Consider the following 19,188-nt stretch of genomic DNA (forward strand, 5'->3'; position numbering starts at 1 on the left):
GAGTGGACACAGTGTGTAAAAACTCCAGCAGCACTGCTGTGTCTGATCCACTCGTACCAGCACAACACACACTAACACACCACCACCATGTCAGTGTCACTGCAGTGCTGAGAATGATCCACCACCCAAATAATACCTGCTCTGTGGTGGTCCTGACTAAAGAACAGGGTAAAGAAATAATGCAGAGACACAGATGGACTACAATCCAGAGTAATTCTACTACAGTTATATGGATGTGAACCTGATAAAATGGACAATGAGCGTAGATACATGGAGGTGACAAACTGGCCAGTGAGTGTGTGTGTGTGCTGTATGTAGTGTGTGTGTGTGTGTGTGTGTGTGTGTGTGTGTGTTTCTGTTCTTACCCCTCAGGTCCTCTCCAATGCCCAGCGCGAGTCCATCTTTGGTCCACTGGACGATGCCGGTGTAGTTAAACACCACACAGCTCAACACCACTCGCTCACCCAAAACAACCGACTGATCAGCAGGCTCCTGAGAGAATCTCGGCCCACACACCACTGAGAGAGAGAGAGAGAGAGAGAGAGAGAGAGAGATTCAATGAAAGTCTTAAACTTTATCACACATTTAATACCCAAAGAGAAATCAATACATTATAAGAGACTAAAAGACTGAACATGATCCTATGAATGTGAACTGAATCAGAGGCTGTTTTCATACATTTGTATCATCAGGTGGAAACACATTTATCAGCATTCAGAATATTCTCTCTTTCTTTCTCTTTTTCTCTTTAGTTCAGTCTTTCTCTCTCTATTATTCTCTTCTTATATCTACCTTTTTTCTCTCTCCCTCTGTCTCTCTCTGCCTTTCTATTGTTTCCTCTCCATTTTTTTCTCTCTCTCTCTCTCTCCCTCTTTCTCCCTGGTCCCCTCCCTCTTTTCTGTCTCTCCCTATATCTGTTTCTATTCCCTTCTATTCCCTTTTCCCCTCTCGTTCTCTCTAGCCCCATCATTCTCTTTCTATTTCTCTCTCTTGTTTTTTTCTTTCTCCATCTCTCTTGCTCTCACTGTCCCTCCCTCTCTACCTGTCTCTCTCACTGTCTCTCCCCCTATATCTCTTACTGGTCCCCCCTCTGTTTCTCTCAAGGTCCCTCTTTCTCTCTCTCTCTCTCTCTCTTTCTTTCTCTCTCTTTCTTCCTTTCTCTGTCTCTCTCTCACTGTCCCCCTCTCTCTCTCTTTTCATCTCTCTCCCTGCCTCTTTCTTTCTGTCCCCCCCTCTCCATTCTCATCTCTCTCCATGCCTCTTTCCTTCTGCACCCCCCCTCTCTGTCCCTCTTCATCTCTTTCTTTGTCCCACTCCATCTCTCTGTCCCCCTCTCTCTCTATTCTTGTCTCTCTCCCTGCCTCTTTCTTTCTTTGTCTCTCTCACTGTCCCTCTATCTCTGCCCCCTGTTGCTCTTACGATCTGTCTCTCTCTCACTCTGTCTCTCTCAAGGTCCTTCTCTCTCTTCTTCTCTCTCTCTCTCTCTCTCTCTCTCTCTGTCTCTGTCTCTCTCTCTCTCTCTCTCTCTCTCTCTCTGTCTCTCTCTCTGTCTCTTTCTCTCTCTCTCTCTCTCTCTCTCTCTCTCTCTCTCTCTCTCTCTCTCTCTGTTAGAGCAGTAGTGTAAGTTAGGTGAGGTAACTGGTTAGTAGGTGAGCTGATACAGAGCAGGTCATCTTTAGAGGATTACTGTATGAAGCGGAGAGCAGACAGAATCTCCACACTTAACACTCTTACACACACAGCTCCTTTGTGCCACTCTCATAATCCGTCTCTTTGAAGACACTTCTGAGGACGTCTTCATTCCTCATTGTCCAGTGATTCCCCTTCGTCCTCACCGGACGTTTATCAGCTCCTCTCGTGTGAGGTGTGTGTGCTGTGAGTGTGTGCAGTTCACACTCTCAGTGTTCACGCTCTTCTGTCTCTGAGTGATCAGGTACGACTCAAGAGCAGCAGAAGATCAGACAGACCGCGTGTGTCCGGGGCGATTAATGAGTGATGTCATCTCGTTAAGTGTCTCTAACGACTGTCTGCAGTTAAACCTCTCCACCAATCACAGAGCGCGATGACATCATCGTCTGGGTGCTAGGCCAAAAAATGTCTCATGGAAAAGAGCAGTTACATTATTCACTTCAGTCTCAAAGAATCCCTCTCCCTCTCCCTCTCTCTCTCTTTATCTCTCTATCTCTTCCTTCCCTCTCTCTATCTTTCTCTCCCTCTCTCTATCATCCTTCTCTCTCTTTCTCTCTTATATTTCTATTTCTTTTCTGTTTTCTCTTGTCTCTCCATATCTCTTAATATGGCCAGTTCCTTCCACCAGAAAAAGTAGTACTGTTAGCCTTTTGCTTTATGGATAGAGTGTTTTAGACACTTTACAGCTTAATCTTAATGTCGTTTTGTTCCAGACAGTCTGTAAAATAGTTCACAGCCCATCCTGTTTGCCAAACTACATTCTGTTCATTTGCGTATATATAGATACTTTAAAATCTCACAAAAACAAAGACAAACGTGTAGAGTTTGGGGGTTTTGTTCAGACACCAACAACAAGTGAGTAATTATATGTAATAAGATTGTGTTTTCATTGCTCTTATAACACTTTAGGGCTCTACTTAAGGACATCATAAAACATTAATCTTAAGACTTATTATTCAGTCACTACTATAAAATATTCAGTACCTGCTGTTAATCTAATCTGTAAGTCGTGTAGTTAAGAGAGTGAGAAACTGATGTGTGGGCCTAAATATCAGCACTCAAGGTTTAAGGGGTTAACCTGAGGTCTTTTAAGCAATTATTCAGCCAAAGTCAAATATGTAGTTTCGCAGTACCCCAAATGTAGCTGATCAGCCAAGTTTGGGGTATAGACAAAATTCAGGCTTCAGGATGGCTGCTGCTACTGTTTCTAGCTACGCCACTTAGTTTTATCTGTTCATAGATTATAGTATGTCCTACAGTGTCAGATAACCACATGAGCAAGTCTAATTGTAACATTTTCCTTGTGCAGGCCCTCTGCAAGAGGTACTGACATATTGAGAAAAACAAAAACAATAATATAAAATGCATAACTTTTGCACAGGCCACATTTTATGCTTTTTCCAAAATGATAAATTTAGCCAATAAACAGTAACAGTGCATTAAAGTGTGCAGAAGTGTGTTCTCTTTAGAGAATGTGTTCAATTAAAATCAACAAAACATGTAATTTGACCTGGGACACCCAAACACATATATTTGTATAGCATACTATCTTCTATCATTATATATTATCATATATTTATCAAATGATTAAAGTTTAATTGTGATTTGTCACATTGGAAGTAATTGCTTAAATTTGAGCCTAAAGAAAGACTTTTTCCAGTTAAAAAACATTTTGTTATGTATATGACTGGACAAAGTAAGTTGCATTGGAATGTATTTATTACATTTAATAATTCATTAACGTTATTTTTATCGTGTGAACACGGAGTTCACATGAACCTGAACATGAAAAACAACTGATTTTCTATAGACTGAACTAGAGTGAACAAGGTTTCCATGTTCTGTCTCCTCTGTGATTCTAACCTCTGGCTCTCATCCTGTTAATGCTACACCTTGTTTCGAGGGAAACGGGAGCTTTCCACTCTGCTGTTGCTTTTTTTAAAATTTACTGCTCGTTGATTTATCTGTAGCTCTTACACGAGCATTGATATTACTGGCATCAGCGGTGTGATTTGCATGTAAATGATACTTCAGACTCTACGTCCTTCAGTGCTTCCTTTGGACTCTACGTCCTTTAGTCTTTCCCTCTGACTCTATGTCTTTCAGTCCTTCCCTCTGACTCTATGTCCTTTATGTCCACCACCCATCCAGGAATTTCCTTTAGTTTTCTTGTCTGTCTAGAAATAATTGAAAAATATCCAGGAATTTGATCATTTTCATATGACAGCATTTCTTACGAACTTTAAACTCCTACACTTTATGCAATCAGATCATTTGTATACAAAGAATAGGTTTCATACTATCCTCAACACAGTGACAATTGTTTGCACTTTTGGTGTCATGTTTAGTCAATATGCATCACTGCAACATGAAAACTAAGAAGATTAGGTTCTGTAGCTGAACTGACATCCATCTACCCATCCACTGAATTAAGTAGCAGATCCAAGAATTTAATCTGAGATATTTTACCCTCTACAGTCCATAATATCATCAAAAGATTCAGGAAATCCAGAGAAATCTCACACACAGAAACCACAGCTGAACACCTCGGACCTTTAACCCCTTTAGACGGCACTGCATTAAAAACTGGCATGCTTCTGTGATGGACATTGTTGTGTGGGCTTGGAAATACCACTGTTGTCAGTAGACACTGCACAAACACAAGTTAAGACTTTACTATGCACAGTGGAGGTCAAACATCAACAGTGTCTAGAGATGCTGCAGACGTATGTGGGCTAAAGCTCATTTGAAACGGACTGATGCCCAGTGGACACTGTATTGTGCCTGTTGTGGTCTAACAAGTCAACCTCGATTGTTTATGGAAATATTAGATGTTGTGTTCTCTGTGCAAAAGAATAAGATGACTATCCAGATTGTTACCAAAAGCCAGGGTCTGTCATGGTATGGGGTGGGGGTGGGGTGTGGGGGTATTAGTGGGTAACCTGCACATCTGGCACCATTAATGGTGAAGACATTTTGGAGCAACACATTCTGCCTTTTAGACAGTCTTTTTCAGGAACGTCAATGCTTATTTCAACATGACAACACCAAGAAATGTTCTGCACCTTACAACAACACAGCTGCATAATCAGAGAGTGCAGGTGATAAACCAACCTGCCAATAAAGGCCCTGTACAGGTTGCACAGCTATAGCCTGGTATAACAAAAAAACTAAAAAAACAATAATGCTTTCAGAACTGCATCAGTTTGTGTCTTAAGTCGCCACACGATTGTTAAGTGGCCCTGTCTCAATTTGTTTGGACGTATTTACAAAAAGCAATGAAGTTCATACAGTAAAATGTAAAATATTGTGATTTTGTACTGTTTTAATACAGGACAAACAGAAATTACTAATCACTGATCACAAAGTGGGGTTGTATGTCCTTTAGTGATAAAAAAATCTGAGCATAGCAGTAGCTGGAAATAACTTTTAATTATTATTGAGACAGCCATCAATGGAACTTGCTATATAAAACCTGTTTTTGAGGGCTACTGTCACTGAGTCATGGCAACCGTGCACAAGCAGCACGGTGGAACTATGGCTTGTCTTTAGATACAGACATAAGAGAAAAGACAGAAACGCCTGTGAACATTGATTAGTGGAGGAGTAACTAACTAAACACTGGTAGGGACATAAATGTGTAGTTGGGACTACAGAGCAGACATGAGAGGAGAGACTGGAGAGCCAAGACAGGAAAACTATAACAGATTGATAAACAACTTCAGGCATGATTCAGGCATGCAGCTGGCAAGATGCTGATTGGTGGGTTATGAGCTTCCATTGCTTGTTAGTTACATGAGCCTCATAAAGAGGCAAACTTCAGACACCAAACACATCTTGGCTGACCGACTATATTTGGGATGAGGGGAAAATTGTGTAAATTAGATGAGCTGGATGAGCGTGTGCTGCTCGTCTGTGTGTGTATGTGAGAGTGAAGACCTATGAGTGGTGTGGGGCCTCAGCTGATAACATCAGAATGTTAAACACACACTTAACATTTATAAAAGTGTTTTTTTGTGTTTCACAGCATTTACATGTGAAGATCAAGAACATAAGGGCCACATTTTTAGTCACAGAACCAGATATACACACACACACACACACACACACACCCACCAATAGATAAGAAAAATAAAAGAATCACTTCTATAATCTAAGAATAGCTCAGCCAGTTTGCATCAGAGTCCCAGCGTATTATTCTGTAGTTACAGAATAATAAGCCTTAGTATGTAATAAGACTGGGGGTTAATATATCTGTAGGAGGGGACATTGGCTAAGGGAATTCTTCTGATGTTTACAAAATTTTGGCATAGTTTTATCAAGAATGTAAACTAAGTAATTCAGAGTGGTTTAATGTGAAATGCTTTCCAGTGAAACTTACAGAATAAGAATTGTTTAATTGTTTAAAAGCTACTTCACAGAAAGTTATTACACAAAATGATGTCTGATGCCTGAGCCATTGTTTTAGAATAGATTTGAGATTTGGTTTTGGCATAAATCATATATATTTCAAAAACATTAATGGCAGAGAGGTACGTGCCGGGAAAGGCAAAACGGTCCAAAATATTTTTTATATATATAACGGTCCAATATTTTTTTCAGATTTACCACTATTTCACCATCATCAACATTACATGTGAAACTTTGAGGACACGTGTAAATTCACTGGTGGGTTTGGATAGTAAATAAAATGGCTATATTTGTGCAGATGTCGCAACCCCTGGTTCCCAACACCACCACTGTAAAGAAATCTAAATTTGTATGTTTCTCTACAGTGCATATTTCACATCAAACCACTCTAAATGACTTGGTTTACGTCTCATCATTTCAATTACGCAGCGATCTCCTCTTGAGTGTCTCTTCTTAGGTTTGAGAAGAGATCTCAATAAAATGATGCACTGTGCTCAGATTTCCAGAGATAGTAACGCTCATGTTAATCTGCAGCTGATCTAAAGACAGTTTGTTTAGTTGTAGAGGTAGAGAAGATTCTGTGTCTTGGTTAAATGCTCAGTGGACATACAGTGTTCATCTGACCAATAACTCCCTCTCTCTCTCTCTTTCTCTGTTTCTCTCTCCACCCTCTCTCTCTCACACACACACAGTCTGTCCTCATGTCCACTGACCCTGTCCGCATATTTATATTTGCCTCAACCTTCCAGCAACATCTTGCTCTAATTCGTAAACAAAACAAACAACTGTGTGTGTGTGTGTGCGTGTGTGTGTGTGTGTGTGTGTGTGTGTGTGTGTGTTGGAAAGAAAAAGAAAAGAAGAAGCAGATCTAGAAAAGGATTCTGTTGAAAAGGCCAGTGCAAGTCAGAGAGAGAGAGAAAGTGAGCTACAGCAGTGTTTAAAAACCCTTTTTCCACTGAAGTCCACTTATAACATTTCTATGGTTTCATATACCAAAAACAATCATAATTCATTTTTACATAGACACTTTCCAACCTTTCTTAATCCTTTAGAATTAAACACACCGTCACCTTTAAGACTGATATACAGTCACATGCAAAAACATCCCCAGTCAAATTACGTATTTCTAAGTCAGAGTAAGTGCACATTCTCCACAAAACACACTTAAATCTGCAAAGTGTAAACAGATCATATTTAAGAATATTTCAATATTGAATATCTGAACATATGATATGCTAATGACGTTCTCATATGATAGAAACATGGGAATAAATAAAAACATAAATAATCTTTATTATTGGGATGTTGAATGCTTTTGTCCAGACATTTGTAATCGATCAACAGAAACCTGAACCTGCGTGAGAGAAACGCTTTAGACAGAAGATCCTCTTTACAGACAGTACTGACAAAACCTGGAAAAGGGGCTTTATGGCCATATTGTAGACATTCTGTCAGCATAATGTGTAAGAACAGCTATGACTTCCAAATCAAAATAGTGTAGCGTCCCTTAACTGGCTTACTCTGCCGTGGGAGCGCAGAAGGCGCGGCCATGCAGAGCAGCAATGGGTGGAGGCTCTCAGACTGTAGGAGAGACTTTGTGTTGAGGCTATGTGTCCGTATAACTTGGCATATTAATAATCTAAATTTATTTATCCATTAATAACAAACAGTGATGATTGACTATAAGACAGATACCAGAAGGCATTTTTTTAATTCAATATTTCACAAATTTTGGGAACAACTAGCGAATTAGCTAAATTATCATTAAATGATAAATAATAACCTGGAATTATCCATTTCATTGGCGAACCTTTTACTTGAAGCCTGTGAAGCTTGTGACAGACATAGTAGCTCATATTTTACCTTTTACAAGTTTAACAGTGACTCTTTCAGTAGAGAGGCCTGATGTAGAGCTGCTGCTGCTGCTGTTTTTCATTTCTAACAGCCCACTGATTGAGCTGCCGCTTGCATTCAGTCAGTGACATATTTAGGACTTCCAGAACATCTATACTTTCTTTTTTCCACAAAAATTGGTCTCACCTATTAGAAATCACAACGTGACTTCAAGACTCTTCAGCTCTTGAAGTCCTAACCAATAGGAAAGCTCGCTTAGCTGTATCTACTCAGATACCACAGAGAAAAACAATTGCTGATTGGCCAATTTTCTGTCGGGTGTTTCAAAAATGTATCCCTTTTGTTTCCATCCAAAACGTAACAATGAAACAAGAGTAGTACTGCAATACTTGTAAAGTCGAAAAGCAAAGACTCTACTGAATGAAATCATTAGTCCTTCTCTGGAGGCCTAAAAGACCCCGAGGGTTCCACTCTGATCTATTTATAGCCATTTCTTGTTAATTTATCTAGCTTGAGATTTGACCGACACTTCTGAGTTATGAGGCATGGTGGATATTAATTTTATTACAGCTTCATTCTTGCTGTTGTAGAGATTTCCCAGTTATTATAGAATTGCCTACAGCTTTGTTCATCATTCTGAAAACATCTAAAATTTCCTGCTTTTACAGTTTGTAAACGATTTGAAGTTTTAGAGCTCTTGCAACATAGAATCGTTTTATATATTCATCTGCTCCAAAATGAATTTTTATATTATAGAAAACTGAGATTTCAAACTTGTGAGCAGTAGTGTAAACTGACTGAATGCAAATGTAATGCATTGTGTATGTATTAGTTATGAAATTCTGTTTAAATGATGATGCTCACTGAATGAACAGCAAAACCACAGCAATAACTCCAGACCTGTAAGAGCTAAAGGTTCTCTTCAGTCTTCACACAGGGGTACTGACCCCAAGGTCTAAGCGCTGCCTCTGTTTTTTCACAGAAAACAGAAGAAGCATTCAAATCTTTAAAAGGTTACAACTACAACTAGCCATAGTGAAAACACTTGTTCAGTCTGCTGCTTTTATGGAACAACCTAAGACTCTTAGCTTCCACCCTCTTTAGTTCACCTGTCTTAAGCCTGTGATTTTTACAAGCATCATTTTCTTTTTCTTCTTTTTTGTTTCTTCTTTATGTCTCTCTTTCTCTCTCTCTCTCTCTCTCTTTTTCCTTCAGGCCTTTAATTATGCATCTCTTACACACTCTCTCTCTCTCTCCCTCTCTCTCTCTCTCTCTCTGTCTCTCTCTCTCTGATTTTTTCCATTTGGTTTTTAGGCATGTTTTATTCACTCGTACATTCACTTTCTCTCTGGTGCTAATTGCTTCTTAAGAGTAGTAAACATGCTAGACCCCCGACCCCACCCCCCACCACACTGCACACGCCAACTCGTATTAATGTCACCCTGCATGTGTGTGTGTGCGTGTGTAAAGATTGGCTGATTATTGCCCATCGGCTATGAACAATATTAGCTTAAAATGATACAGTTCCATCCACACACACACACACACACACACACACACACACACACACAAATGCAGTCTTGAATGAAAAACACACAGTACAAACACACACTGTGGATTCACGCCAGAGAGCACCCTTCATTTATAAAATCTACAGCCAAAATGGCCATTAAGTATTTTAAGTCATGAATTGTTTTAGCATCAAGATAAAATCAGAAAACATATATTCAACAGAATATTAGACAAAAGCTTCAACAACTAAATAGACAATAAATGTTTCTGTATTTAGCCTTTATTACAGCTTCCATTATTTTCTGGAGACTTGCTATCCCTGCAGATTTTTCTACACCTGCAAAGTTCAGTCTTAGAAGTTGGCTGCATTTTCTGCTTCTCACAATCCAATTAGCACCAAACACATTCAGTGATGTTGAGGTCTGGACTCTGGGGTGGGCAGTTAATTATTCTGAGAACATCAGCAGCTTCTTTGTTTGATTTGCAAATGTTTTTTTTTGTCTGTTTCCTTTTTTAAAAAGAGCTTCTTGATGGCTACACATTCTTTCAGACTCATAGTTAAGTGGTCTTCTCACAGTGGGAGGAAGGACAGAAACACTGTGCATGTGGGTTATTTTATATTGCACACACACAAAAACACACACACACACACACACAAAGCCACACATACACACACACAAAGACACACACACAAAGCCACACATACACACACAAAACCACACATACAGACACAAAGCCACACATACACATACACACAACCACACACACAAAGCCACACATACACACACAAAGCCACACATACACAGACACACACGCACACACACACAAATGTACACACACGCTGCTAAGTCTCTAGAGCACACACACACACACACACGCACAGAGTGATGAGTGACTCTGCACTGAACTCAAAGTGCATCAGCTTAAGTGTCCCTCCCAGTCACACTGTGTTTGTGTTTTAATGTGTCTCTTTCTTTCAGAGTTTTTATTTTCTTCTGTTATCTGCTGTATCTTTCCTATAATATTCATTAAATGACTCTCTGTCTTTACTGCTCTTCTCTTTCTCTCTTTCCTTCTCCCTCACCTTCCTCTCTTACTCTCTCTCTTTCCTACTTCCCCCATCTTTCTCTTTCTCATTTACCTCCCCCTCTCCCTAACCTCTCCTCTTCTCTCTGGAGAATGTGTGTAAGTGGGGCAGGGGACAGAAACAAACAGATGAAACTTCACTCTCTGCTTTTCACTCTTTTACTCCTTTTCTCCCCTGTGACTCCCCCCTTTATCCCCCCCCTCCATGCTCCCCCTTTCCATGTTAGATGTACTCTTCCCCATCTTTCTGTATTCGTCCCTCTTTTTTCTCTCCTCTCGTTTTTATGATAAGCTCTACTATGAATTGACTTTGTTGAGGACGTACTTTCAGTGAGCATCAGCTTAGGTTTTTATAAACTGTGAAAAGCGTCAGGTCAATTTAAAAGCGTTAATCTCGTGTTTTGGCATAAGGGATATGTTGGGGTGCTTTAGCATTCACACTGCAAATACTATGTGGTCATATGCGTCCTGACCACCTCCAAAGCTGGATCACAACATGTCTCTGAGATGTACTGGACCTTGTTCATACCTGTACTGTAGCACTGTCCACTTCTGATTAGATCACGCAGGACGCAGGTTAAGACCAAGAATAAATGGGCCCCAGTGCTTGTTTAGAACGAGGTTGATGACTCTTTGGCTACGTTCATATTACCAGGCTGAAGTGGCACAAATCCATTTTTTTGCCTTAATGTGGTACAGATCAGATTTTTTCAGAGCTGTGTGAACATGCAAATCTGATCTTTTCAAATCAGATCTGAGCCAGTTTCATGTGTGGTTCTAGACTGGATATGTATTCGATTTGCATCCATGCGACCTTAATGGTCAGATCAGACTTTTTGTGTTTTTTTTTCCTGCACATGCACCATTGTTTAGTGTCAGTGTGTCAGCAGGGCCTGAAGTTAAATGGTGCAAAAGCAACATGTCTGACCCTTTTTTCACCTTCATTTTGATCTATTAAGGAACAGCTGAGATCAGTTCAGAGCAAATTATCTTGTGATGAAGGCTTGTTCTGCTGGTTAGCCTGTTTGTTGTTCATGACAGATGTGTGCACATTGTTACAGAACACAGGTTCGTTTACATTAAAGACAGATTTGAGTCACATATCCACACAAATGTGAACCATCAAGTTAGAAAGATCAGATCTGAGCGAAAAATCGGAATTGAGCTGTGAGGCTTGTGATGTAAATGTAGCCTTTATCATATGTAGACCTTTTGTTTGGCGTGTACTGGGATTAAATTTGCACAATTAACAAATTTACAAACACCTTTTATGTCAAATGTCACAAAAGTTTGTGAAGTACGTAAGAAAAAAGTACAAACGTTAGTAGAACTGACCTTGAAGCCTGAATTTCAACCATACGTTTGTCCAGTTTTACAGATAACAGCAGAGGAACACAGGGCACAAATTCATGTGGGGAAAATGTAACACTGATTATTTAGATAGTTAAACAGTTATAAAACATGCTTTTGTTGATGGTCTCCTATTAACAAATATCCAAATTTTAACAGCAATTTAACTTAAATTATCTGATTTGTCTAGCGACTATTACAACTAGCCCCTCAGTCCGTTACGATTACCCCCACCTGTGGGATAAGTTGCTAAGGCTACGTTCACACAGCAGGTAAAAGTGGCCCAAATGTGATTTTCTTACCAAATCCGATTTTTTTGTTTGGCTGTTCACAATATCTTTTAAATGTGACCTATATGCAACACTAGTCTGAACAGATCAGCTCCTAAACTGACCCGCATGCACAAAAGAACAATGCTTCATGTTGCTCCATGTGGCTCATCCAGAGGGAAACAATAATGACTGCCAACGAACGCCAGTCGCTCCCGGAGGGCTCAGCTTCATCTTTACCAGCATCACAGGAGCGATCATGAAACTTCTTGACTGACAGCTGGGCTCATCACCCAGAATGTGTTTGAGCTTGCTGTAAAAAGTGCACGGTCACTTCTTTGTCCTCTGATTCTTTAAACTTTGCTTTCAGACTTTTAACTGTTCTTTGACGCTGCAGCCTCAGTCGGCCATTTCTTTCAAAATCTCTTCAAACACAGAGCGATTGTGATAAGTGCCTTCTAATTTTTGGTACAGAAACATCAAAATGTCTATGCAGTCTCAGTATATTGGATACTTATCAGACTTCGGTACAACGTATGAAAGCGTCTCAAATCAGAATTAAAAATGTCAGATTTGTGTTTTTTGCTGTTCACACTGCCACAAAGAGAACACATCTGTGTCACATATGAAGAAAAAGATCAGATTTGGGCCGCTTTTACCTGCTGTGTGAACAAAGCCTAAGTGACAATTGCAATCACAACACTTTCAGCTGAACGGCTCACAAAGAAAGCAAATATAAGCTATTTGCTTTCTATTTGCAATGCTTGTCAGCTACTATGATTGGGCAATGTCTACCTAACTGGCATATGACAGTGTGTACTGGGTAACATTGCGATGGACGATGACATTGATGACATATCTCAAAACTATGGTAAAAGAATGTCTCAGGCATCAGGCGATGCACTTGTAACCATTTCATCTGATAGCTTTCTGTGAGGGAGCTTTTAGAGGAATGAAACTCTTCAGATGTCTGGTTCCCATCACCACCACTGTGAACCGTTCTGTTCACAGAGTTTCTCTAGAATGTCACATTTTATATCAAGCCACTCTGAATTACTTTATTTATATCTTAACCATGCAATTATGCTGAAATTTTGAACAATATGATTTCTTTTTTTTCATTCACAAGCTCTCCAAATCAGTGTCTCTCTTTCTTTTCCTCTGTTTCTCTTTTTACATCCGTCTCCACATGTCTTTTTTATCATATTCACTTATTTTTTATGTCTGCCTTGATTTTCCTCTACAGTCTTGTCCTCTGCTCCACCCCTCCCCTCTCTCTCTCCCTGCATCCCTCCCTCCCTCGTTTTCTCACTCTGCCATTCACACGTTCACACTTATGGTCCACTGAGTTGCAATTTTTTTTTGTTTCCCCTCTGCACAAATCCTTCACACCATACTTTCAGTGTTTGGGCTTATTTATAGAGTTCATTCCTTCACTCTCTCTCTCTCGCTCTCTCTGTCTCTGCACCTCTCTCACTCTCTTTATCTTTTTACCTCCCTCTCTCTCTCCCTCACCCTCTCTCTCCAGAATAACTTTAATTAGCGTATAGCCTGAGGTCAACCTCTGCTCCTCCACTCTGCTCCTACTGTGGTACACACACACATACACACACACGACTCAACACAGACACACACAAAGACACACACAGACACAAATACATGCACTCCACAAACTCAGACAGACACACACACACACACACACACACACACACACAGCCACATTTAGATAGAACCCCGCTCTCAAACCCTTGGGCCTTATACATACAGGTTGCGTATGTAATTACAGAGGACTTGATGTAAAGGCGTTGGCGAAATGTCACTCAGAAGTGCCGGGGGGTGGAGCCTGGGGTGCCACAGCGACCCAATGACATTAGAGATGACACAGAAAAGAAAGAGAAAAAGAAAAACATGCATGTCTGGGGATTCAGAATGAATATTTCATCCGTGAGACCCCCAACCACCACAGTGAAGAAGACTGGAAGTTTGATTTTTTTTCTGATGATGTGTGTGAGGAAAGGAGAGAGGAAAAATATAAGAGAGTGATGGAGAGTGAAAAGAGAGAGAGAGAGATAAGGTTGATCCCAAAGGAATGGCATTGAAACGTCTTAGTTTTAAATGAGGCTGTCCCGAGTTCCTCTGTGAGTTTCTGTGTGTGTGTGTGTGTGTGTGTGTGTGTGTGTGTGTGTGTGCGCGTGTGTGGGCACTCGTGCGTGTGTGAGTGCATCTTCTGCATGTCGCGTGTCTGCAATCATGAAATAAGTCAAATGGAAAAAAGAAGCCCCAAACAAAATACCTCCTCCTATATATTTTGCCCCTCTAATACTCTAACATGTTCCTGTCCTCCACATGCTGTTCTACACATCTTGTTTTTGCTCACTTACTATGTCGTTATAAAGCATTTTGAGCTGCTGCATGTCAGGAAGGTGGTCTATAAGTAAAATTATTATAATTATTAAAGTTATTATCATATTATATTATTTGTACTATTTATTATTACAATATAATACTGTTTACCACGGGGCTAGTGTCCCTGCCATCTGTCCACCCCATTCCTTCCCCAAAGCTCCCAGGGCCTGCTCTGTACATCACATCCACCAAAAATAAAAATACTCCATAACATCAGTTTATGTACTGTCTATGTACTATGAAGCCTGAACCAGACTCCTAACTGCAACTCTGAGTGACTAGGCCTGACAGGTACAGCTAATAGAACTCAGACTATTCTGAATGCAGTTATAGACTGTAATGCTTCTAGTAAGAGACAGAGAATGTGAGAGGCATGTTTTTTTAAAAAAGAAAACATTAATTCAAAAACAAACCTGAGCCCAAAAACGAACTCAAGCAAAATCCGCTTGAACCTAACCCGAAACCTGATATTTTGTAGCAGACTTCTATGCCAGGGTGTTACCCAGTGTGTGATATAACCCCTGATATTTAAGGGGGTCCCATCTTGGCTGACTTCTGCTAACTCACTTGCCATAGCTGCACTAACTGGTTTATTAACAATTCTTCTGAAAATGCTCTTCCACACTTTTAACTGAAATCTTATTCATCCCCTCTTTTGTCTTTGGTTTGAGAAATGAGTAACAGTTCACTCTTCCAGCAATCTCTTGGGAAACTGGGCAAATTTTCAGATTTACAAATATGTTGTGGCACATCGTAAAGTCTTTCAGAGGTATCCTGGGCTTAGTTACAGTTGCTAGGCTATGAAAGAACTGGTTGAACCAATTTGCAGCAGCGCCACCCTGAGGCAGACCAGTGCTGCATCTTTAGTTAGTTAAGAACACCAAAGACATAATCTTGCCAATTGTGGATGAAGCAGCTAAACAATGACCTTTCCCTGAATTTATATTGAAGCATCTATTTTTCCCAAACACACAACAATGTCATGAAAAATTAATTTTCAGGGACCCCCTCAGAATTTTCATTAACCAAGAGGTTAATTAGGGGTCCCAGACCCCCCCCAAGACCTCCTGTATTTCGCACCTTGGTGGTAGATGAACAATGGCAAACTGAATATTCCTTTATTTTCAACTGAGCCGAAAAAATTCTGCCACTAGCAGAATTTAGCGGCAACATTCTGCAGTTTGCAGTAGAAAGCTGGATGATCTGTCAAGAGTTCAATTTTCAGTGAAACTTCTGCTGTCAACTGCAGCAGTGAAATGAACCAGATGTGGATTTTTTTTGGGAGCCATGGATGCCAAACATCTTGTTGAACTACAGACAATCCCAGTATTATACAACAACAATAAAGAGTACAGAGTGCCTTTCTACCTTTCTGCCCTAAATACACAATCTATACTGCTAAAAGCTGTCCTTTGATAATCACCCACTTTCCTCTTTACTGCAGTCACCACGCTAAAATTTGCTTGGCTTCTAGTTGCTGTCAGTCATGAGGCACGGAACAATTTTCATCAACTGCATGCAGACGCTACACTGGTGTTCCTCAAGGCTCGATACTTGGCCCTCATCTCTTTTCCCTCTATATTTGCTCTCTTGGCTTTTCCAACAGATAACACTCAACTCATTCTCTCCTGCTCACCTTGAGATATTCAGGTTTCCACCTGCATCTGACCATATCTGGCTGACATCTAATCAAGGATAGCAGCCCACCACCTAAAGCTGAAACCCAGCAGCAGTGAGCTGCTATACATCCCTGATAACACATGTCCTTTATGTGATCTTGTCATCTCGTTTGAGAACTCCCTGGTCACTCCATCCTGCAATGCACACAACCTCTGTCAGTTTTTGTTCTTCATGCATGTTGCAAACCTGACCTGTACAACATCCAGTGGTACATGACCCTTTCTTTCCATGGAGGCTACTCTGGTGCTTGTTCAGTCCCTTGTCATCTAGAGATCTGACTACTTCAACTCACTCCTAGCTGGTTATTATGGACATGCCATCATGTCTTTGCAACTTATCCAGGATGGAGCTGCATGTCTTGTCTTCAACCTTACAAGGTCCACCCAATTTTCTGCAGCCAGATGGTGGAATGAACTTTCTCTGGCTATCCCTCATATTCTCTGATCTCTGTGAACTGTGTGTCTATGTATCTGGGGATCAGCACTGAGTTCCTATTGCTGACATTGTCTTAGTTCCAGGGTAGTGTTGTAAACAAGACTAGAGGCAAGTTTGAATCAAGACCAAGACCTGGGCACAGACTTTGTAGTAGTCAAGTCCGAAACAGGATCAAGACTCAGCAGGTCTTGACAACAATTTCTGAGTCCATCTTACGGAGGTGAGACCGAGTCACATGATGTTGAGACCAAGACAAGACTGTTAATTTATGCTCTCGAGAACAGAGTAATGTACTACAACACTATTCAAGGGTATCTTTAGAAACTAGCCTTTCTAACAAATCAATAATCAGTCAATGATACAGATCAATAATAAGCACTTATGATTACGAATTGCACTCTGAATGCACTCTGAATGAGCTTGTGAGCAGCCAAACATATTGCGCATGGAATTTTAAAAATCAAGTAGCCACTCCCATCTCTGTATGTTACACCAAGATTTCTTATTAGTTATAAATGTTGAAATTCCATTACCCCACCTCCCTAACTAATTCAATTCCATATATATGTAATACATGTGTACAATGCACTTAATCAATTTATCTGAAACTACTCAATTTAACTCCTTAAACTGGAGGCTTATTATTTAATTATACTAAGACTTCAAAATCCAATAACTGCAACAAATGATTCAGTAACAGTTACGGAATTAATAAGTTACATAGATCTGAGAGATTGAAGAGTGGGTCTTTGTAGTTTAAGGGGTTAAACATTCCAAGGCCTGAAAAGACTGTCTTTGTTTGGGTGTTTTGACCCCAGGCATGGTGTCTTATTCGCCCTCAATGAAGTGGACTTCTCCTGGCCATGACCTTTTCAGTCCACAATGACCTCAGTGTGCCCTTAGGCTTTTTGAAGAGGCCACAAGGTGAAAGGACACAACATGGATTGATGTTGTGGCTTCTTTTCATTTCCTTTTGGCCTTTGGTCTCTCTTTCAGCGTACTTCAGTCCATTCACCATATGCACCATAACCATACACTTTTCTAAAGTTTAAAATCAATAAAACGTTGTTGCTGTTGTTAATTTTTTACACTATAATTCACATGCAAACAAATTACATCTCTTACTGGTTTTCTAAGTGCACATAATTTATAAATTAACTCAACTTATAAACTTAGCAATAGCACCCACAACAAACTAATATACTCTATTTATCTATCTTCTATTGCACAATATTGAAAAAGAAAATAAAACAAAAAATATAAAATGTGCCATAACTTTTTTACAAGCCTCATTTTATGTTTTCAAACCTGTAAAGTTGCTGTAATGGATATCTATCCATGTCTTCCATTCCTCCCCATTTCATTTCTTCTTCACTTTCTTTTTCTGAAATCGCAATCTATTAGGTGTGGGCAATGTGACAATATCTAAGTATACATATATATATTATATCGTCAGTACATCCAGAACACTGAACACCTGCATGTATGATAAAACGACAGGTTTAGACCAGCTATAAATAATCTGTAAACAACAAAACCAACTGCATAGCAACGAATACTTCACTGCAGTGGTCACCATTCCTCCTCCTGGAGATCCACCTTCCTGCAGGTTTCTTCTCTACCTCAAATCTAACACTTCATTCAGCTACTCATCCTCTGAAGGCCATTATTAGATGGATCAGGCAGAGTGGATTAGATTTGGAGCTAAAATCTTGAGGAAGACAGATCTTCAGTAGCAAAAATGGGAGCAGCAGATTATGGAGCCAGTCCAGGAGGCAGTACACTGTGCCATTATTTTATCACTTAAATTATTTTTAGTAGTTGTTTGATTTCTTTTCTCGTGGATTTTACTCTAAAACCAAGTTTATGTGTACATATAATAAAAACTTGTCATCTGAACTGAAAAGGGCAGTTCACAAGAGAAAATGCAATTTTCAAAAAAAATCTTCATGAGTTGAAAGTGTTCTGCATGGAGGAGTCGTCCAATTTCTCCAACCCTGTTAAACAAAACAGAAAGAGGCCTAGTGCTGTTATTTTCGCCAGGGGAGGCTCCAAATACTGAAATTTAGGGTGCCAATATTTTTGGAATCTGCATTTTTATGAAAATTTGTGTTATTAAAGGAAACCTTTAGTCCATTCCAAAAATCTTTTTGATAATAAAAGCATGAGGCTTACCCCTTTGTTTAAGCCCAAAATACCACTCATTTTTATTGAAATGAAAGATTACATTAACATTAAACATCCCATTCTGTTACAACCAAAACACTCATAACACTACCAAAACTTTTCAGTAGTGACAATGCTAAAATACTAGCCAGTACAAGACTAGCAAACACATCAAATCATAAATTATTTTCATTAAAACACAAAAAATTGTATTTACTTGCAGAAAATATGTGTTTCAGTAGTGACAATTCTTAATGATATACACACTGATTTTCAGACTTTGGGACACATTTACTTTAAAACAAAGGGATCTAACAACAGGGATGCAGTC

At 39.7% G+C, this 19,188-nt stretch overlaps 1 protein-coding gene across 1 annotated transcript in view; it reads right to left on the minus strand.

The window, feature by feature from the left end:
• kirrel1b (kirre like nephrin family adhesion molecule 1b) overlaps positions 1–19,188 on the minus strand; it is a 70,787-nt gene that overhangs the window by 23,252 nt on the left and 28,347 nt on the right. The window contains exon 2 of the mRNA XM_036563636.1: positions 366–518. Coding sequence (XP_036419529.1) covers positions 366–518 — 153 coding nt within the window. The remainder of the gene's footprint in view (positions 1–365; positions 519–19,188) is intronic.

This window comes from Colossoma macropomum, unplaced genomic scaffold, assembly GCF_904425465.1.
Source record: "Colossoma macropomum unplaced genomic scaffold, Colossoma_macropomum, whole genome shotgun sequence".
NCBI classification, from domain to species: domain Eukaryota; kingdom Metazoa; phylum Chordata; class Actinopteri; order Characiformes; family Serrasalmidae; genus Colossoma; species Colossoma macropomum.